This window comes from Eriocheir sinensis, chromosome 7 (assembly GCF_024679095.1).
Source record: "Eriocheir sinensis breed Jianghai 21 chromosome 7, ASM2467909v1, whole genome shotgun sequence".
Taxonomy (NCBI): domain Eukaryota; kingdom Metazoa; phylum Arthropoda; class Malacostraca; order Decapoda; family Varunidae; genus Eriocheir; species Eriocheir sinensis.
The window spans coordinates 16411297-16433802 of NC_066515.1; the positions used below are offsets into that span (position 1 = coordinate 16411297).

General features: G+C 43.7%; 1 protein-coding gene across 1 annotated transcript; it reads left to right on the forward strand.

Annotated features, from left to right (window-relative positions):
- The first annotated feature begins 4494 nt into the window (after positions 1-4494).
- On the forward strand, positions 4495-22378 carry LOC126993230 (U1 small nuclear ribonucleoprotein 70 kDa-like). The gene is made up of 10 exons (XM_050852100.1): positions 4495-4651; positions 5870-6021; positions 6458-6703; positions 8195-8276; positions 16593-16694; positions 17280-17391; positions 17659-17796; positions 18755-18904; positions 19299-19375; positions 20843-22378. The coding sequence occupies exons 2-10, from the start codon at positions 5878-5880 to the stop codon at positions 20968-20970; spliced, it is 1179 nt and encodes a 392-aa protein (XP_050708057.1). The 5' UTR covers positions 4495-4651; positions 5870-5877; the 3' UTR covers positions 20971-22378.
- The last annotated feature ends 128 nt before the right edge of the window (positions 22379-22506 follow it).

The following is a 22506-nucleotide window of genomic DNA, read 5'->3' on the forward strand; positions in this document are numbered from 1 at the left end:
ACTAACTAATTAACCTGTTCCAGTCTTATCAAACCTTCCCGCGCCCAAGTAATCTACACATACTTGACAAGGCCTTCGTAGGCGTTTTGGGCATTTCCAGGGATAGTTTAATGGCCCTGGTGGTAGTATATGACCCTTCTGTACCAAGAATGAAAAATAAACTTATCAACGACGCTCAAGCACACAAATTTAAGGCTTTCGTAAGAACAGTGAACTTCTGAATGGAATAAAACTGTAACCAATTAACCTGGTCCAGTATTCTCAAACCTTCCCGCGCCCAAGTAACCTGCACATATTTGACAAGGCTTTCATAGGCGTTTTGGGCATTTCCAGGAGTAGTTTAATGGCCCTGGTGGTAATGTGACCCTTCTGTACCAAGAATGTGGAAAAAAAGCTTATCAACGACACTCAAGCACACAAATTTAAGGCTTTCGTAAGAACAGCAGTGAATTTCTGAATGGAATTAACCTGGTCCAGTATTCTCAAACCTTCCCGCGCCCAAATAGCCTTCACACACTTGACAAGGCTTTCGTAGGCGTTTTGGGCATTTCCAGGGGTAGTTTAATGGCCCTGGTGGTAGTATGACCCTTCTGTACCAAGAATGAAAAAAAAACTTATCAACGACGCTCAAGCACACAAATTTCAGACTTTCGTAAGAACAGTGAATTTCTGAATGGAATTAACCTGTAACTAATTAATCTGGTCCAGTATTCTCAAACCTTCCCGCGCCCAAATAGCCTACACATACTTGACAAGGCTTTCGTAGGCGTTTTGGGCATTTCCAGGGGTAGTTTAATGGCCCTGGTGGTAGTGTGACCTTTCTGTACCAAGAATGTGAAAAAAAAATTATGAACGGCTCCCAAACACACAAGTTTAAGGCTTTTGTAAGAGCACTGCACTGCACATACTTGACAAGGCTTTCGTAGGCGTTTTGGACATTTCCAGGGGCAGTTTAATGATCCTGGTGGTAGTGTGACCCAGGGTTGCCAAACTGTCGTACTGAAAACATCGCATGTATCAGTTCCAGGGCCCAAAACTTTCCTACCCACACAGATAACGAAATTCCAGTTAAAGTTCTCGTTAAAAGCATTACTTATTGGCGTTTGTTTGCGATAGCTGTGACTCAGAACCGGAAAATATGACGTGCTGAGTGCCTGAATACGATAATTTGGTAACCCCCGTCATAACAGACCCTTCTTCTGTACCAAGAATGTGAAAAAAAAATTATGAAAACCCGTTCAATATCCTTTTCGACCTTTGGAAATGGTTGATGTAAGAGAAGGAAGCGTCTGAGAACACTGACCCTGTATCTTCCTCCGTGGTGCAGTGGTCAGCGGCTCAGCGCTCCTCGCTACACATCCGTGGGTTCGCATCCCGGCTTGGGCAGTCGGCGTGCAGTCCACCCAGCTGTTCATCCTCCTTTTCGGATTGGTTAATGAATGGGTACCTGGGGACACCTGAGGAAGGTAAATGGGTACTTGGGTAAACTGGTAAACTGGGGAAGGTAAACTAGTGAATGGGTACTTGGGTAAACTGGTGAATGGGTACTTGGGTAAACTGGGGAAGGTAAACTGGTGAATGGGTACTTGGGTAAACTGGTAAACTGGGGAAGGTAAACTGGTAAATGGGTACCTGGGTAAACTGGGGAAGGTAAACTGGTGAATGGGTACTTGGGTAAACTGGTGAATGGGTACTTGGGTAAACTGGTAAACTGGGGAAGGTAAACTGGTGAATGGGTACTTGGGTAAACTGGTGAATGGGTACTTGGGTAAACTGGTGAATGGGTACTTGGGTAAACTGGTAAACTGGTGAATGGGTACTTGGGTAAACTGGTGAATGGGTACTTGGGTAAACTGGTGAATGGGTACTTGGGTAAACTGGTAAACTGGTGAATGGGTACTTGGGTAAACTGGTAAACTGGGGAAGGTAAATTGGTGAATGGGTACTTGGGTAAACTGGTAAACTGGGGAAGGCAAACTGGTGAATGTGTACCTGGGGACACCTGGGGAAGGTACATTGTGGCAACCTGGATGTCACACGGGCCATTGTGACGAAGATGAGCACCGAGGCCACGCGCAGCTACAGATCGAGTATGCCCTCAACTGTACCTTTACCTTACAGAAATTTATTAGAATGTGTTTGAATTATATAACTAGACAACCAATTATTATATAAGAATAATTAGTGATTTTTCATTACTATAGAAAAGTGGTACAACATTACATACAAACAAAAAAGTAATTATATTAGGCCACAGAAATCTATTAGTACCTGGCAGACATGAAAAATATAACGAGCTAGACCATTACTGTAAATAACTAAGAGAAGATCGAGGCCATTACGTTTTCTTGTAGGCAACATATTTTGGTAATGACGATGCCTACACTTTTTTTTCTTTTACTCATTTTCTTCTATCGTGCGGGTGGGTGGCATTCAAGTTTCAGAGAAGTAATATGCAGACTGACAAAAAAGCCACGATCATATATCTTTATCAATGGTTGGAATTTTATTTAGCTTGGAATTTAGCGTTTGTCTTAGCGTGACAAGATTGTCGAACTCAGAACATTGTACATTTTCCGGTTCCTGCCTCATAACTCTCGCCAAAAAACATAAAAAATAAGTGGTTTAAACGATTACTATAATTGAACATTATTATTTGTGTGGTTACGATGGTTATGAGCCAGAATAAAGGAAAATACAAATCCTGAGTACGATAATATGGATAATGCCGCAGGGTTGCAGGCCCGCGGTTTACCCGCCCAATTGGGCTGTTTTTAATGAAAGTTGGCGGGGAAAAATGATTGTACTTAATTCGCTGGTTGGCGGCTTTGGACTGTTTTTACTTAAACATGTGGATTTTAGGGCTGATTGGCTTCGAAAGCACGTGGCACATTAGCATCCTCCCTCGGGGTTATCACGACCGGACGTTGACCTGATTATGGGACCTCGATCAGCCGCGGGTCATGCCACACCTTCAGCCCATGGAGGTCCAGCTCAAGATATTTATTTAGACCTTGGTCCAGCTCTCATTAGCCTCTCCAAGGTGAATCAGAGAGAGAGAGAGAGAGAGAGAGAGAGAGAGAGAGAGAGAGAGAGAGAGAGAGAGAGAGAGAGATGTTTACATTAATTAGGTATTTATATCGTATATTTCTTTTACATCGTGTGTGTTAATATAGGTACATTACAGTAATATCTTGTGAAATATTTTTTCCTTTTATGTTATATCTGTCAGTCGTCTTGAAAATATATACCTTTTCAGGCGACTAAAGTGGCCGTTCCTCCTTGTGAGCTTACTTATATCTACAAAGCCTCATCCTTCCCAATCTCACGTACGACTCACCTGCCTGTCTAGCCTTCCGCCGCTACCCAGAGAGATCAGCTGGAGAGAGTGCAGAAGAGGGCAATCAAGACTAAACTCGCCACTGCCTACACAACCTGTGAGGAGGCACTCCGGCCCAAGCCCTGGGACTGCCCAAGCTTTGTAACTAAGTTGTCATGACACTAAATTAATTTATACCACCATGGCCATGACACCTGAGAGGTTCGGGCAGCAGCTTCGCGCCTCCACCCTCCCCCAGTCCCTCAACCACAATTAATTAAAGCTCGACGAGGCATATGTCAGCGTACAATCCCCATGAGGGCGAGAACAGAGAGAAACAAGAATAATATACCACTCCCACCGTAGTCAATAACACCAACTCGATCCCTCCCCCTCGGAAACTTATAGATGGGTTATAAACTCGCTTAATGTAAGAGATTGAAATCGAAGGGCAAATACAGGATACATTACATAACTATTGACATGAAGGGAGCACATAAAGCTTAAGAAGTATAATGGTAGGGGGCAGGCACAATTAAGGGACTGCACATAGAAACTATAATTTTGAGACAAAAACAGAATATTTGCTTAATATAATGCGTGGAGACAGTGACAGGGGCGTTTCTAGGGTTCAAAACATTCGGGGCTAAGAGAAAAACATCAGGGGCTGAAGTTTAAACAGTGAGCGAAAAAAATAATGTGAATGTGTGTGTGTGTGTGGGGGGGGGGGGTGCCTGTTTGCGTTCACCACCTGCACCTAAGATAAACGCATACAGCTACATTCCCAGATTGCACAGTAATAACTGCAAACCGCTCAAACTACTGGTAGGATATGGCTTCAAAACGTAATCTTTATTATGAACTAAATGTCAATAACATCAGCATTTTTTTTGTGGAGAATATTTATTTATTATTTTTTGGAGGGTCCCGGGGGTGAAAAAAGGTTCGGGGCTAGAGTAAAAACATTCGGGGTTCAAGCCCCGGAAGCCCAAGGCTAACGACGCCACTGGACAGTGATATAATTAACCGTACACGAAGGCCGTTAGTCTTTGCTCTGTATGTTTGTTTATTTTCAGTAGCAAGGCTGTCTTTCATCTTCAATAAACCGTTGATTATTATCATTACATGCACACTACTGATAATTCTAGTTTTGGGTTGTTATAAGGTCGCGGGTTTTGGGCGTGTTTTGGGCGGGAACAGTCCACGCACGGCCCGGCGCTGGCAACACTGGTGGCCGGCGCCATGTTGCAGTGAGCCACGTTGGGAGGAGGTCAATATTTACCCGTGCCCACGCCAACACACCTGCCCGAGGCGCCTGACGAGGAACAACAGGTAAACATGGCACTCGTGGATACTTGTGTGGTGCCAGAAAGGTGCCTTCAGGTGTAGTTAGGCCGTGGAAGGGAGTTAACGGTGACGGGGTGCTGGGAGGGCTTGTGTTCACGGCATTATGGCTTTCGGGGTCGTCTCCTCCTCCGCCCCCGCCTCTTCCCTCTCCCTACTTCTTCCTCTATTGCCAAGGAGGCCCAAGAGGTGTATTAACGTGTAGTTAGGGAGTGGAAAGGAGATTGTGTTAGCGAGGGATGGGATGCTGCAAGTCCATGGGTTTGTGTTGGCATTATGGCGTAATTTTTTTTTTATCTCTACCTCATGCCTCTCCTCCTCATCCTTCTTCCTCTTCTTCTTCTTTTCTTTCTTCTCCTCCTCCGAATTCTTTTCTTTCTTCTCCCTTCTAGTTCTTTTCTTTCTTCTTTTATTATTATTATTATTTTCTTCCTTCTAATTCTATTCCTTCTCCTTCTTCCTCTTATTATTCTTTTCTTTCTTCTCTTCCTCCTTCTGATTCTTTTCTTCTCCTCCTCCTTTCTCTTCTTATTAATATTCTTTTCTTCTCCTCCTCCTTTCTCTTCTTATTAATATTCTTTTCTTCTCTTCCTTCTTCTAATTCTTTTCTTTCTTCTCTTCTTATTTTCTTCTCTTCCTTCTAATTCTTTTCTTTCTTCTCCTCCTCCTTCTTTCTTTTCTTATTCTTTTCTTTCTTCTCTTCAAATTCTTTTCTTCTACTACTCCTCCTTCTGACCTCTGACGTTTTGTATCATTTCCTAGGTTTTTACACCCGCAACCCCTCCCCCACCCACCCACACATTCATAAGAGCGCATTCCAGCACATTGTATTTTGTCAGCAAGGGGAGGGGTCAGGTTTGGCTATATACTAGTTGGCAGTTGAGATTGGTTAGATTAGAGAGGCTAGGTCAGGTTAGGTTAGTTTGTTAGATTTATTATTTCACCTACACCCACCACACCCACTCCTACACTCACCCACATAGATAGGTTAGGTAAGGTTGGGTTAGATAGTTAGGTTAGGTTAGATCAGGTTAAGTTAGGATATGTTTAGTTTTGTTACATTGTTAAGTTTAATTGTTTCTGATGCATATGAGTAACAGCAGTGATAATAATAGACTTCGCTCTACAGCATTTTTGTCAGTGGTGGTGAAGGTTACGCTAATCTCCATATTCCCCATCTATTAATTCATTTTTTTTCCCTGACAGCCTCCAAGATGACGCAGTACCTCCCGCCCAACCTGCTGGCGCTGTTTGCGCCACGGGACCCCATACCCTACCTAGCACCTGTGGACAAGCTCACCTGGGAAAAGCCCACCGATGGCTACTCTGGGGTGCTCTCGTTTATGAGCAAATTTGAGGTGCGTGGCCAATGGTGTTGTTGTTGTTGATCTTGTTCTTTTTCATGTTCTTCATTTATAATCCATCCTCTGTTCTTGGGGTTGGACTTGCGATGACCCTCCTCAATCTTGCTCGGTCCAGTGCTAATCCTTCCTCTATATCAAACACTTCCAAGTCTTTTTGATCTTGTTGTTCCTCTTAACCCAATCCTAACCCAGGCTTGGACCAATGTTGAGTTAATTATTAATGCTGTTATTATTATTATTGGTAGTGGTAGTAAAGTAGTAGTAGCAGTAGCAGGAAAGCCCTTCATTGAGGACAAATGGATGTGAAAAAAAAAAGACTGAGAGGAAACTAAAAAGAATATAAAAGTGTAGAAGACAATCTTATTTTTCTTAGTAATGATAATAATTTAATAAAACTCTTATATCATGCCTACTTTGCCCTTCCCTCCAGGACCCCAAGGACACTCCGCCACCAACACGAGTGGAGACACGTGAGGAACGGCTGGAACGGAAGCGGAGGGAGAAGGCGGAGCAGATGCAGTACAAGCTTGAGCAGGAGATCGCTCTCTGGGACCCCCACAACAATGAGGCCGCCACTACCGACCCTTACAAGTCTCTGTTCGTGTCCCGCATCAATTATGACACCTCAGAGTCCAAACTGAGGAGGGAGTTTGAGATTTACGGACCCATAAAGAAGGTGGGTGTGAGCGAGGGTTTTACAAGAGCTTTGTTTATGTGTTTCTTTATTATTTATTTATTTTATTTTGTTTTATTAAGACGATGAGTGCGGCTGAGGCTTTTACGCAGGCTCCTTTCTTTCGTTTTTTACTATTATTATTGTTATTCATTTATTTATTCATTTTTGCCCTTGAGCTGCTTCCTTTACTGAAAAAAATATAAGTTGTAGTTTTGGTAATATGTTCTTATAAGTTGTGTGTTTGTGTGTGTGTGAGCTAGTCGTATGTTTCCCTCCCTTCATTCCTCCTCTCTCCTTCCTTACTCCTTACCTCCCTCCATTCCTCCTAGGGTTGCACCGATAAGCAATTTGGCTGATTACCGATCAATCGGTAACCAATAATTTGCTGATTATTTAGAAATTGTAAATGTGATTAATCTTCATTAATTACTGGACACTGGTACCACAAAGTTAAAGACATATTGTAACCCTCATGATTACAACTTTGTTTACTGCCCAACTGTCATCTCCTGTATGGAAAGCAAATAGTTCTAGTAATTTGTTACTTATAATTTAGCCTTGCTTTGTGTAAACATCCTGGTTTTAATATGTTAGAATTTGCCAGTATTCTCGATCTTGTGGTGATCCTAGATGCTACTAGAAATGATAGTGTACAGAAAGTTTATCAATTTCTGAAGTCTTCTACTAATTTACTGTCTGTTATACTGTGTTTGTTTACTTCTAAACTAAAAACACTCATGTTTTTATTTTTTTATTTTTTTTTATTAGTTCAAAATATACAGTATGATTACTGCATATTAACATGAAACAATAACTTTATGTAGCCACAGGCTATCATTTGCCTGTCAGTCAGTCAGTGTGTCTCAGTGAGTATTTAAAGTACTGAGATAAATCACTTGTCTAGTTCCGTACTTTTCATTATATTACAATAACTTGTTTCCTTATGCATGGCAGGCATGGTAAATGATATTACTCAATTACTGTAGTAAGCAAGTTGAAATAGGTAGGCTATATAATTTTTCTTGGTTGTAATATAAAGTAATATGTTAATTTTTTTCTAGTTTCAAAGTTGAAGCAAATACCGGTACTTCAGTTCACATCATAATTTTATATATCAATTTGAATTACCTAATATACATTTGTTTAGCGACTTGTTTGAAATAAATGCTGTAGAAAGGTATCAGAGTTATGGTAACACCACCATCCTTACATAAAAATTATTAATATTTTGTTACATTGTATTATAAAAGAGAAAAAAATTATTAATCAGTCAAAAGGCCGATTACCGATTAATCGGCAAAGTGGCCGATTACGCCGATTACCGATTATTTACCGATTAATCGGTGCAACCCTAATTCCTCCCACTCTCTCCTTACTCCTTACCTCCCTTCATTTCACCTCCAACAGATCATCATTCTTTCTCTCTCCTTACCTCTCTCCCTCCCTCCCTCCATCATAACTAACATTTTTCCCTCGGTCACCCTCAACCAGATCGTCATGATTCACAACGTCAAGACAGGGAAGCCACGCGGATACGCCTTCATCGAGTACGAGCACGAGAGGGACATGCATTGTGAGTACCCGTAACCCCTGGACACACTCGCCCATGTCCACTAAATAAGAAGGGAGAGAGAAAGCTATGGGGTTGGGGGTGTGAGGGGGCTGGTGTTTCTTTGTTTTTTCTCTCAAGTTCTTGGTTTGGTATTTGGAGTGGGTTAGTCTGTGTCCTCCTCCTCCTCCTCCTCCTCCTCCTCCTCCTTGGTTGCCCATGTCCACTAAATAAGAAGGGAGAGAGAGAGAGCTATGGGGTTGGAGGGGGTGAGGGGGCTGGTGTTTCTTTGTTTTTTCTCTTAAGTTCTTGGTTTGGTATTGGGAGTGGGTTAGTCTGTGACCTCCTCCTCCTCTTCCTCGGTCGCCCATGTTCTCTATATAAGAAGGGAGAGAGAGAGCTATAGGATGGGTCTCAGGGTTATGTCTTTGTTTTTTCTCAAGTTTGGTTTGGTATTGGAAGTGGGTTAGTCTGTCCTCCTCTTCTTCCTCTTCCTCGATCACCCATGTTCACTATATAAGAAGGGAGAGAGAGAGAGAGCTATAGGATTTGTCTATGGGTTGTCTCTTTGATTTCCTTGAGTTGTTGGTTTGATTTTGGGAGTGGCTTGGTCCCTGGTCTGAGCTCTTCCTCCTCCTCCTTCACCTTCTTCCTCATTGGTGGTGCTGGGAATGGTGACGGGGAGTGTGAGTGGAGGTTATGGTGGTGGTGGTGATGATGATGGGAGTGGTTCTGCTGGTGATGTCTTGGTCTGTAGTCTTGTTCTGGTTCCTTCTGCGTCTTTGTAACATGTTAAGTAGTTTCGTTATCCATTATTATTGATTTTTGTTTATTTTGTCTTTTCATTCATTTCCATCCCTGTTTGTTGTTTCTTATTCATTCTCTCTGTTTTTCTTCCTTTATTCCTCTTATTATTTATTCCTTCCCTGTTTTTCATCTCTTGTCAATCCTCTTAGTCGTTCTCTCTCGTCCTTTTGCCGTTTGTCTGTTTTCCATTGGGTGTTTGGTTGTGTTAGGGTGGTTAGGTTGAGGTTGATATGGTTGTTTTAGGTTGGTTTTGGTATGGTTGTGTTAGGTTGAGGTTAGTTTGGTATGGTTGTGTTTGGGTGGTGAGGTTTAGGTTGTGGTTGAGTTAGGTTGGGTTTGGTATGGTTGTGTTAGATTGATTTGGTTGGGTTTGGGTGGTTAGGTTAAGATTGAGTTAGGTTGGTTTGGTTGGGTTGGTGTGGTAACAGGCTGGTTTGGTATGGTATAAGGGAGGTTTTGGTTGAGTAGGTTGGTTTGGCATGGTTGAGGTTAATTTGGGTTGGTATGGTTGTGATTGGGTGGTTAGGTTGTGGTTGAGTTAGGTTGGTCTGATTTGGTTGAGGTTGTATGATTGTGTCAGGTTAATTTCGGTTGGCATGGTTGTGTTTGGCTTGGTGGAGATTGGTATGGTTATGTTTGCTTCATATTTTTATCTTTCGACAACAATTTAATTTCTTTCTCCTTTCCTTCATCAGTCTTATGTCCTCTCATGCTCTTCCTATAGTATTGTAAATCATGGGCTACCTGCATTTATTTCTACTTTTTCTTTCTCTATTTCTTTTTCCTTTTCATTACATTTCTCTACTTCTTTTTCTTTCTCTCTTTCTCCTTTTCTTTCATGTCTTTCCTTTTCTTTAAATTTCTCTATTTCTCCTTTTTCTTTCCTTTGTCTTTTCCTTTTCTCTACGTTATCGTATTTGTATCATTTTCTTCCTCTATTAACACCCCCAAGTTGTGTTCGGTGAATTTATAGTTTATAGACATTGAATCATGGCTGCCGGTGTCTTGAAACCTAGTCCTGGTGTTCTTTTTACCTAGGGACAAAGAGCAGTGTGTTTTGATCCTTCAGTGTTGCCATTGCCACTTATGACAAGGACAAGTTGTGTTAGGTGAGGTTAGATTTTACAGGCGTCACATTACTTGTCTTGAAATTTTCCTGGAAGTAGATTGGTCGGTATCTCTGTCCTCCGTCCTGTTCTTGGGGTTCTTAGTTTGGAAATGTCTTCTATCATGCCCCTTTTTTCCTTAGCATTAAGATATATTTACCTTTTTAGGTGTGAAAAAGGGGCAAATGACGTGTGTGTGTTTAATGATATGGTCGTCATTAGAAAGTCTTCGGTTCACCTTGGTAAGTCCCTTGAATTCCTGTGTATGCGTGTGTGTGTGTGTGACTGTGTGTATGTGTTTGTGTGCGTGTTTAGGATGCCCCATAACATGCTCTGACGTGCCCCACAGGTCCCCAAGCAAGAGCTGTCAGCACGCGGAGCATTTAGAGAGTCAGGACAGTGGTTTGCGATATCCATTATGACATGCCAGCTCTCTACATCTGTTTTTCTTTTGATATTATTATAAAAATTGATGCTGCAGCTTTTTCCGAGGTCCCACACTAATGCTGTTTGTTTCATTCACCCTGTACAGCCGACCTTCCGAGCTGGCTAGAATGCTAACGCTACCTATGAGCGATCACGGCTCTAGGTTTGTATGTGTGGTAAGCCCCAACACAGAAACAGGCATTGCATTGTGCTGAGGCAGATGACAGCCTCGCGCAGAGATAAATCATTCATTCCCTTAATCCATATACAAAACAGTGGCTCTCTGGTCCTTACTTAGGCACTTCTGGGCACTGTTCCTCTTGCATTCAGCTCATACGAGAGAGATCATTAGGGGGGTGATTACAGTGGCATGGTAGTTACTGGGGTTGTTACAAGTTTCTCTCTCTTTACTATACTAGATTCTATAGTGACCCATCTCTCTTACTCCTTCATTTACTCTCCTGGGAGGCTCATTAAGGGGGGTATTGGGGGTGAGAACATGGGAGGTGCCAAGGCCCTCTTCGCATCTTGGGGGTAAGGTGTGAGGGGGTGCAGAGGCCGGCTAAGGGTCTGTCCGCTAGTCTGTATGCACTCCTTCTCCTTAACCCAGGGCCATGAAAAGCTATTCAGCGACCTTGTGCGATGGACTTGGAGCCGCACGCTGTTCAGTGTTTTTGGCGTTTGTGTCAGTCCTCCGCCAGGCTGTGACTCATCAACGGCTGTCCTCTGAGTATCGCTGGGCATGCATTGGTTTGTGGTCCATGTTCGTGGGAGGCTGTCCACTTTTTTAGCTTTGTGTTAGTTTTCATCAAGTTATGGGGTGATGGCATTTGTAACCCATTTAGTTATATTGTGACTCCGCTTTGAAGATCTACCATGGCCAACTAACTATGCCCTTTTTCTGCTGTAGGAGAAAAGACAAGTTTGATTGAATGCCATTATTTGTGTGGGTGCAATTGAATCTTGCCTGAACGATAACTTATCCTCCACTTGAAATTGACCTCTTTCTATTTTCTTTCATCAGAGCAACATCCATCGGGCTTTTGTGTTGTGCTTTTGTTTTTCGCCCTTGAGCTGCCTCCCTTACCGTTTAAAAAGAGAAAAATAAGAAAAGAAAAAAAAGTACATGTTTATATTCATACGACAATCTTGCAGCGTTGACTGATACAGACAACGTCATGAAACGAACGGATGCCCAGCTTACTCAGGGTACTCCTCAGGCATAACACAATCTGAGTCATGCGTTGGGAGCCTCAGTCTGGTGGAAGGAAACACATACAAAGGCCAGGAAAGCTGACAGCAGTGGTGGCCGAGGACTGTGTGTAAATGTGTCTTGGTTCTGTGGCGTGGTGAGGCAGTGCGAGAGAATAGGAGAGCCTGGCCACCTTCAACACAGGAGCTATAGTCTTCCAAATATGTTGAGGCCGGTCTAGAGTAGGCTCCTGCTGGTCCTTTCCTCCACTCTGCTCTGCCACACACTCCCAACACCTATCTCTTCCTCTCATATGTAAGCTATAGGTAACATATGAAAGGAAAAATAGGTGTTGGGACAGTGTGGCAGAGCAGAGGGGAGAAATGGACCCACAGGAGCCAACGCCAAAACGGACTCGACAATTTGGTTTCACTATAGGTTAGTACGGAAAGAGCTACGTGAAACTCAAACTGACACTGAATATAATAGTGCTTTTTGGGACTTTGGGTATTCTCCGGATCTCACAGCATGTAGATCATCAAACAGCACCATCATATCAGCCCCAATTTGAGTTCCATGTTGCACTTTTCGTTACAGCATGGCGTGAAATTCAAACTGATGTCGCTATGATTGTGTTTTTCATACTCTGGGTAATTCCTCGAGATCCTGATGACACCCAGAGCACAAGAAACCTCTATCATATCTCCATCAATTAGAATTTCACAAGGTTCGTTTGGTAACACAGCGCCTGTGATCAAGTGACCAAATTCTCCTATTCTGTGGTGCTGGCCGGAGGTAGTGAGTTGTAGAGTTGTCAGTGGCCGGGTGATGGAAGTGTGTGGGGGTGTGCGTGAAGGGAACAGTGGGGGAAGGCATTATGGAACCCACAAGCCTTTAGCAGAATTGGTGGTGTTGGCATTCACACACACACATGTACACACACCCACACACACCACACAGTTTAAGGAAAGACTAGACAGTTATAGATATGGAGACGGAAGCTCACGAGTATAGCTCAGGCCCTGTATACTACAACTAGGTAAACACACACACACACTCAGCTTGGGATTCTCGGTAAGTGCTGGCGGCGTGCTGTGTTGTGGTGAGGAGTGGTTTGTCATCTAGTTTCCACGTGTTATCCTGTCCCTAGCTGTCTGAGGATTCTTGGGTTCCGTGGTGCATGTGTATCAGCTTGTCTGGACTCCACACTACAGTTGGCTACAGGTTGGATGTTTAACTGGTTGAATCAAAATGTTTGTTGGCAATAGAGACATTCGTGCTGGCATTGCTGTTCACTGGCTGAGGGAGTGTGTTGATTGTCATGTCATGGTGATTTTGTTGTTTTGCCAGTGTGACTTGGCTATTCACATGACAAGGAGCAAGGGACATAAGTACTTACACTCTACTCAGGGCTAGATATAAAGTAATTGTTCATCGAAGAGATTTGGCTGTTGTTTTACCAGCGTGACTTGGCTATTCACAGGACAGGAGGAAGGGAAGAACATAAGGACTTGTACACTACTCAGGGCTAGATATAAGGTAATTGTTCACTGAAGGGATTTGGCTATTGTCTTGCCAGTGTGACTTGGCTATTCGCAGGACAGGAGGAAGGGAAGAACATGAGGACTTGTACTCTACTCAGGGCTGATGTGTCATTGTAAATATAAAGCCGTTGATCAAAGCTGCAAGGTGGTCGAGGGTCACTGCTGGGGCTGGCTGGTGTTGCAGGCATGGACGAAGGGAAGGGAGGTGCAGTCAGTGGTGTTGGAAGTTTGAACCAAGGCAAGGGAAGTGTAGTTGCTGGTGTGGACCAAGGCAAGGGAAGTGTAGTTGCTGGTGTTGCAGGAGAAGTGGTGTTGGTGGTGATGCTGGCAGAGTGAACCAAGGAAGGGAAGTGTAGTTGGTGGTGTTGTAAGTGTGACCAGTGTGAGGGATTGCCCCCTGCAGCCTCATGTTTCGTCAAGGAGTGGAGGTGGTAATGAGGGATCGGCCAGGAAGGGGGCAGCGTCAAGAGGAGGTGAGGGGGCAAGGGTTGAGATGAGGGAAAGGGGGGCAGCATCGCACGGGGCAAGAGGAGAGAATGGGGAGGGAAGGGGGGCAGCATCACAAGGGCCAAGAGGAGGGAAGAGATATGCGTTGTTAAGTGCCGTGGTGGGTAAGTTACATCCAACATGGTGAGTAGGTGAGTCACTGGGTAAGTCTTGGGTAAGTGGCGTGAGGGTAGGGTGGGGGGTCATAGGGCAAGGCAAGGCAAGGCAGGGCCCAGCTATGGGGTGGTAGGTAGTCAGTAGCCCCCAGTGCCACTGTCGGTAAGTTATGATTGGAAAGTAATGTTTGAGGAGTGGCAGTAGGTATTGTCAGTACTTTGGGGTTGGTTGGAGTGGTGAAGGGGGATAGGGTGCGTTACTGGTGGCCCCGGTGTCTGCCGTTGGTAAGTTATGACCAACGTTTACATCCGTGGGTAAGTGAAAGGAGCGGTAGGTATGTTTGGTAGACTGGGCAGGGCAGGGCAGGGGTAGGTAGCTGGTGGCCCAGTGCCTACCGTTGGTAAGTTGTGATGACCAGCGCTCGTTCATGCGTCGTTGGTAAGTGAAAGGACCGGTAGGTATGTTGGTAATTTGGGATGGGGCTGGGGAGGGTGTCTGGTAGGTACCCGGTAGCCCCAAGGCCTACCATCGGTAAGTTGTGATCAGCAACATTTGTTGTATGTTGTTGGTAAGTGAGAGGAGCAGTAGGCATGTCAGTAGTCTGGGATTGGGCAGGGGAGGGGAGGGGTGTCTGGTAGGTACCCGGTAGTCCCAAGGCCTACCGTTGGTAAGTTGTGATCAACAGCGTTCGTTCGTGCGTGCGTCGTTGGTAAGTGAGGAGCGGTAGGTATGGTTGGTAGTAGGGGGTGGGGGGCAGGGGGGGTGTCTGGGAGGTGGCTGGTAGCCCTGGCTACCAGCTACCTGTCGGCTACCGGCATTCATTCTTGCGTCGTTGGTAAGTGAGAGCAGCGGTAGGTATGGTTGATAGTTGGGGGGCAGGGAGGGTGTTTGGTAGGTAGCTGGTAGCCGCCGGGCCTACCGTCGGTAAGTTGTGACCGTCGCCATTCGTTCATGCGTCGTTGGTAAGTGAGAGCAGCGGTAGGTATGGTGGAGCTTGCCGAGGCCTCATGGCTTGTCAGAACTTGTCCTTAGTCTTGTTTTCACTTTTATAGTTTTTGTTTTTTCTTTGTCAACTCAGAACCAAAGAGAGAAGCAGCCAGTTTGAATGTCTTAGTTACAGTAATGTACAGTACTACTACTTTTTTTTGTCAGTTATGATTTTCCTTTATTTTTTCTATTGTTGTTGTTTTTGTTAATCTATGTAAAAAAAACAAAAAGTTAAAAAAATTGGGTAAGTGGGGTAAGTATTATGGGAGTTGACGCCCCCTGCGGTGGAAATGACGGCTATTCCCCCACACCCACCCACCCACCCATCCTTCCACCCACGGAGGTATGGCTCACAGGTAACACTCTTTCTTTACCTAGTTCATGTTCACTAAACCTAAAGAAAAGAAGCAAAACAAGTGAAAAACAAAACCAAGCTGATGATCACATTCTGGCATCAGGTAACCCTTCTTTGCCTAGGTCATGTTCAGTAAATTCAACACATGTCAAAAGAAATGACAAACTGAGAGGAGTAACACAGGGCTGGCTCGTCGCTTCACACACGTCTTTCCCATTTGTGCTTATCAGGGTAAAGGTACTCAATATTAAGCCATTTTTATATATTACCAATTTATCTATCTATCTTTGTTTTTCGTTTCCCTTGAGATGCTTATATTCTCTTTCCTTACAACAGTAGTCTTATTTTCACTATTATGGCAGTTCCTTTTCACATACTCATTTCCTCTTTTTACTCTCCAGTACTTATCTACACTTCTTATTTTTCTTTTTTCATTTAACATCCTTATTTTTCCTTAAGGAGTTGGACAGGCTATGAGTCTCTCTCTCTTGACGATTGTATACTCTGTCTTCTTCGGTCTTCCAGCTGGTCTCCTCTCTTCTGCCTTTCTTCCATCTCATATCTTCCTCCATACACAGTCTTTAGGTCTTTGGTCTTCCAGCTGACCTCCCTTCTACTCCTCACTCTTTCCCTACTTGTCAACCCGTGGCACTCACCCTAATGCTCCCCTCCCATGCCCTTCACCCCATAACCCCTTGATTCTGCTTTAATCTTCCTTTGTATGACTTCTTCCCGAGCCGGCTTGCAGGACGGGCGTGTATGAAGTGACGATCCTACCCTGACACTAGCTCTGATACCCCAAGCCAGAACCAGGAGAAAGAGTCTTCATCAATGCTCAGGCAGACTAGTTCAAAGCCAAAAAGGAGAGTTCATTGAGACAAGTTTTCAGGCACATACACACTTAGTAGTTGGGTGCTGTGGAAAGCATTGCGTTCTGTACTGTACGAGTCCTTTATTTTTCTCATTCATGGAGTATTTCAAGTACATCACCCTCATAACCCTTGATAACCACCACCACCACTATCACCACCACAGCTAAACTCACTCCACCACCAGCTGTGAAAACCCTAAACCTTAATCCTGACCCCATCTACCCCTAACTCACCCCTGTCATTCCCTCACTCATGAACATTGGTTGGTGTCAGGCCCAGGAAGGTAACGACAGGATAGCGACGAGAGTGAGACCAGCGGCAGCAGCAGAACAGGACGGGCCCAACCACTCCACCACCCTTTTGTTTGTTTGTCAGTAATCTAGGCAGCAGGTCAGTCAAGGGAAAGGCTGGGTCTGGGCTCTACTAACGGTGTCTTCTCGTCCTACAGCGGCTTACAAACACGCGGACGGCAAGAAGATAGATAATCGCCGGGTGTTGGTTGATGTGGAACGCGCTCGGACCGTCAAGGGGTGGCTGCCGCGACGCCTTGGTAAGACTCATGGGGGTTTGGAACACATATTTTACCTTCGATTTACTCTCCTAAACTTCCTTGCTATGTTTTATCCTGACTCTTCCTACTCTTATTCTTTCTTTTTACCTTCGCTTTTCTCTCCTTCCCTTTTTTCGTGTGTGTGTTTTGCTCCTTTTCTTTGATCTTCTGTTTTCCTCCTGTTTCCTTTTCCTTTTTCCTCCTGTTTGGAATGGCGTTTTTCCCTTCGATTTTATCTTTTCCCTTTTCTTATGTTTTATTTCTGCTGTTAATTCTCTTTATTGATTATTCTTCCTTTCCCTTTTTTTTATTATGTTTGTCTCCTACTTCTTCCTTCTACTTATCTCCTTTTTCTTTGTTATTCCTCACTTCCCTGTTTATTTGTGATTTGTATTTGTTCTAATTCTTCCTATGTCATCTTTGCTGCTTTTCCTCCTCTTCTACAAGTGCTATATTCTTCTTTAATTTTGATTCCCTGTGTGTGGTTTTCTTGAATGTCTTGCTGTGCCATGCTGGTAGAAGTGGCCCATTATTTCCCTTGTGCCGGGTGCCATTTGGGGTTTCAATGCCCGTCGTCTTTTGCAGGAGGTGGACTCGGGGGCACTCGGAGAGGCGGGCCGGACGTCAATATCAAGCACTCAGGCCGCGAGGATGACCGTCGTAGGGGCAGCAGCGGCCGAGAGGAGGACCGCCTTCCGTGAGTACTTGGAGAGTGACGAACTTGTAGTAAACACAAACAAAGAATGAGCTCACTTTGAATGCCTTGTCTTTCACAGTAGCAGGTCTTTTCCATGCACCCAAGATGACATTTAAGCACCCACAGTACGTAGCTATCACATCCCCAGAACTCTCATCAAATGTATTATATTTCACAGTAGCAGCCCTTTTCCATGCACCCAAGACCATATTTAAACACCCATATGTCTTTCCTCATGTATAACGCCTTGTCTTTCCCCCCTACCAGTAACCTGCGCCCGTCCTCGGCTCACAGCGACCGTGACCGCGGCGAGCGTGTGGACCGCGATCGAGAGAGGGAACGCAGGCACTCACGCAGCAGAGACAGGGAAAGGGAGCCCAGGGAGAGGAGGAGGAGGTCACGGAGGTAAGAAAAGAGACTGATTGATTTTAACCTGGTAGCAGCGACGGGCCAAATTTGTGGCTTTACCGTGTAGCAGCGACGGGGAAAATTTGTGTCATGATACAAACCCCCCAAAAATAGATGATACATAATCTGATGACAAATGCTTTGATATATTTATGAAATGGTTTGTTTGAGGGGTGATTTTTTCTCATTTTTCTCGCTTGGAGGGACCATTAAGAAGCATGATCCTCGCTGCTACCGGGTTAAAGCCAAGTTCCTGGGTGTTGGTTTTGTTCTCAGTGTGTGTGCTGTCTGAAACCTTAATCCTACAACTCTTACCAATTCTGACCCTAAGCCTCTTGAATTAAAGCCACATTCTATCGATTCATAAACTCGAGTATTTGTTTAACGCTACATTCTGGCTGTTAGTTCTGACCTTGGTGTTCTTACTGACAACTCCCTCTTTGACGTCAACCCCACGGCTCCTACCAATTCTAACCGTAAGCCTATTGATTTAAGCCACATTCTATTGATACATAAACTCAAAAGAAAATGGATAATGCCAGCCATATAGAAGAGATAGAATTGAAGAGGTTGGAGTGTCATTAATGGCAGAAAAAGAGAAAATAGCAATAACTACGAATTGAGGAAGATTTGCCTAAGCCTGTATATGTTCCCCTGTTAGCCCCAATCTCAACCCCACGACTTGTACCTTTTTTTTATTTACTTATTTCTTTTACTAACCCTATCTGCTTCCCTACCAGCCCTAACCTCTCAACCCCACAATCTTTACCCTCTAACCCACCAACCCCATTCTCAAACCCCACAGTCTTTACTCTAACCATAAGCCTCTCTGCTACCCCACCAGCCCTAACCTCAACCTCACATCCCTTACTCATATCCTAATCCTTTCTCCTCTACCCCATCAACCCCTCAGCCCTTTGTCCCTAACCCTAATCATTTCTCCTCTTCCCTGTAGCCGTGACCGTAAGCGCCGTCGTTCCCGTTCCCGTGAGCGTGGCGGCATGCCCGAGGAAGGGGACGAGAGGGAGAAGAGGCGCCACCGCTCAAGGTCCAGGGACCGCAAACGTCGCTCCAAGTCCAGGGAGAGGAAACACCGCAGGGACAGGTGAGGAGGGGGAGGGAGAGTAAGAGAGAGAGAGAGAGAGAATGGAAATGAATAAAATAGGACAAAGAAAAAAAGATAAAGGAAAAATTGAGCAAAGTAAAGTGAGGGACCAACAGTGAGAGAGAGAGAGAGAGAGAGAGAGAGAGAGAGAGAGAGAGAGAGAGAGAGAGAAAGTGAACAAAATAGAAAAGAAAAAAAAGATAGAAAGGAAAAATGAGCAACAGTGTGTGAGAGAGAGAGAGAGAGAGAGAGAGAATGGAAATGAATAAAATGGGACAAAGAAAAAAAGATAAAGGAAAAATTGAGCAAAGTAAAGTGCAAAGAGGAGGAGGAGGAGAAGAGGATAACAACTATGGGAATCATCGAATATTAATGTTTTGTTTATTTTCCGCAGGGACCGTGACAGGAGGGAGAGAGGCCCAGGCGAGGAGGGCGAAGAGGGCATAAAGATCAAGCAGGAGCCGGAGGATGGTGAGTAGGAAGCCTTGTGGAAATGTTACTACTTATTTCTTATTTATGGAGTCACATTATTATCATTGTTATTATTTCCTTTATATTTAACTCTCGTAACATGTCCCACTTTTACTCTCATTGTTATTGCTTTTCTTCTTGTAATTTCTTCTACACTCTTTTAACATGTCCCACTTCTCTTGTAATCTCTTCTTCTGCATTCTGGTAACATGTCCCTTTGTTACTGTTGTTATTATCGCCTTACTACTTCTCTCGTAATCTCTTCTGCATTCTCGTGACATCTCCCACGTTTACTCTCATTTTTATTGTCCTCTTCTCTTGTAATCTCTTCCGCATTCTCGTAATATGTCCCACTGTTACCGTCATCATTATTGCCTTTCTACTTCTCCTGTAATCTCTTCCTCTGCTTTCTTGTAATCTGTCTAACTTTTATTATTATTATTATTATTATTATTTTCTTCCCTTTCACTTACAATCTCTTCTTCTGCATTCTCGTAACATGTCCAAACCTCCTCAGTGAGTCTCATTTTACCAATTTCACCACTCCATGCTTCACATTTAGTATCCACACCACACCTGTACAGCTCTTCATTACACTTACCATTTTGTTTCACCACTCTCATATCTCATTAAGCCTTCTCTCTCTCCCTCTTTTCCTTTTTCTCTTGCTTCCTTCCCTCTCCTCTTTCCTCCTCTCTATCCTCCCTGCCTGCTTTCTTCTATTCATTCCTTTCCCTCTTCTTTACTGCCTTCCTTCCCTTTCTCTTTCTCTCGCTTTCCCTCCCTTCTCTCTCTCTCCTTCACCCTTGCTAATAGGTAACATCATCTCTAACCTTTCATTCAATCAATCGGCTCCTATGTAAGAGAGCTTGGGACTTAAGGCTTAGTTTAGCAGTTAGTAGTATTAGATTTGTTTTGGCAGAGTATAAGTAATTTTATCCTTCTCTTTAGCAATTTTATAGTTTTAATTTGTCATTCATGCTATTTCTAAGCCATCCCTTAACCTTTCTTACTCAAACCATAGTTGAAGTATTAGATTCATATAGGCAGAGTATTGGTGACTTTATCCATAGTTAGTCTTATAATTTTGCCTTCTGTTAGTACCACCACTATGCCATATGCTAACTTTCCTTCCTTTCTCAAACTATAGTTGAAGTATTACATTCATATAGGCAGAGTATTGGTGACTTTATCCATAGTTAGTCTTATAATTTTGCCTTCTGTTAGTACCACCACTATGCCATATGCTAATTCTTTCTCAAACTATAGTTCAAGTATTACATTCATATAGGTGGAGTATTGGTGACTTTATCCATAGTTAGTCTTTCCTTCCTTCCTCAGACTATAGTTCAAGTGTTAGATTCATATAAGCAGAGTATTGGTAACTTCATCCATAGCTAGCCCTGTAATTTTGCCTTCTATTAATACCACCACTAAGCCATATGCTAACTTTCGCTCCTTCCTCAGACTACCCCGACTACGGCAACTCCTACTACAACAACTTCCCGATGAAGGAGGAGGACGAGCGCCTGGCCAAGAATGGGACAAAGTACGAGGAGGAGGAGGAGGAGCCCAACAACGAGATAGATTACTAGGTGTTAGACGTATTTGTAAGGACACATGTAGGTAAGAAATCACACGTATACATGATACATTACATTAGGCTGGGACAAGTACTGTTAGAGATACTAATAGTTAAAACACACACACACACACACACACACACGTTTTGACCATAGTGAATATTGCTACTTTTTCTTCCTCCTTTTCCTCTTTCTTTTTTGCTTCATTCATTTCATCATTATTCCTTCTCAAAATGTTCTTTATCTTCCTTGTTTCTTTTCATTCTGTTTTCTCTTTTCAGTTTTTGGCTCATTTTTGTCATTCAATTCTCTTCATTCGTTCTTTATCTTTTTTTTCCTTCCCTTTTTCTTTCCTTCAGTTTTGCAATATTCGTATTTCTCATTCATTCCTTCTCTTCAAATGTTCCTTATCTCTTTTTTCCTGTCTTTTAATTTTTCTATACTTCCTATTTCCCTTCCCTTCCCTCCTTACACACACACACACACACACACACACATACGTTGGGTGTTTGCAATGCTACGGTTCTGTTACCACCAGCGATGCAGTAACTCATTATCATCGCCACTTCAGTTGTCACTCGCTGGGTAGTCGTGTATAACTCACCCTCTCGGACCCGTCAACCCACCATGTCACGCGTCTACGTCAGGCGTAAGGCGATAGCATATATGTAGGCGAGGTCATATTCACTTCGGGAGTCATGGCCGCGTTTGTATTTAACAGGGGTTTGGAGTGGGATTTAGAGTCAGAGTTGGAGACAGTTGGTAAATATATCTCCAACTCCGACTCCCTTACGACACGGTGATGTGTAGCTGGGTGGTATGTAGTGTGGTGTGGCTGGGTCTGACTTGCCTACCTCTACTGCAGAAGTGGGGACGGGGGAGGTTGGTGGAGTGAGTTGCAACCTTAGAATTTCCCGGAGTTGAAGTCGAAATCTATATCCAATTCCACACCCCTGGTATTTAAGGCTCTATTGGCTAAGAGGACAAGCATGAGAGTTTTTTATGATCATTTAAAAGACTTAGTATGTGTGATGGCTGGAAATTTTTAGGCTATGTATAGAGTAGGGAAGATATTCTGTGTCAAGTTGTGTGAGGAATTCCTTGATGGGGTGTGACTATAGCCCGGATCTTTAAACGTATTGGTGCCTCAGTTCCCTTGTTTTAAAAGCCCCTCGTAGAAGTTGCTGGGATTTCCATGGACTGTTTAGTGATGCTAGTGATAGTTTTACACGGCTGCTGCATCTTGAGCAGAACAATCACCCATGAAAGCCCTTTTCATCTTCTCTGTGGCTTTGGGAAATAGTTGTAATGGGAGACTGATCCGTTTAAGAATATGGACCTGAGACCAACCCACTGGATGCTTCGTGTCCAAGTAGAAAGTTTTGACTGATTGAAGACCTGAATAAATGATGATGGTACATGGATTTGTTTTATGTATACCTACCCATGGGCTGAGGCTGCTTTGGGCCGGGTGGTAGTAGTAATAATAGTAGGTGTAGTTATTATCATCCTCTATATGTTAAGTATGCTGTTCATATTCAGGTTATT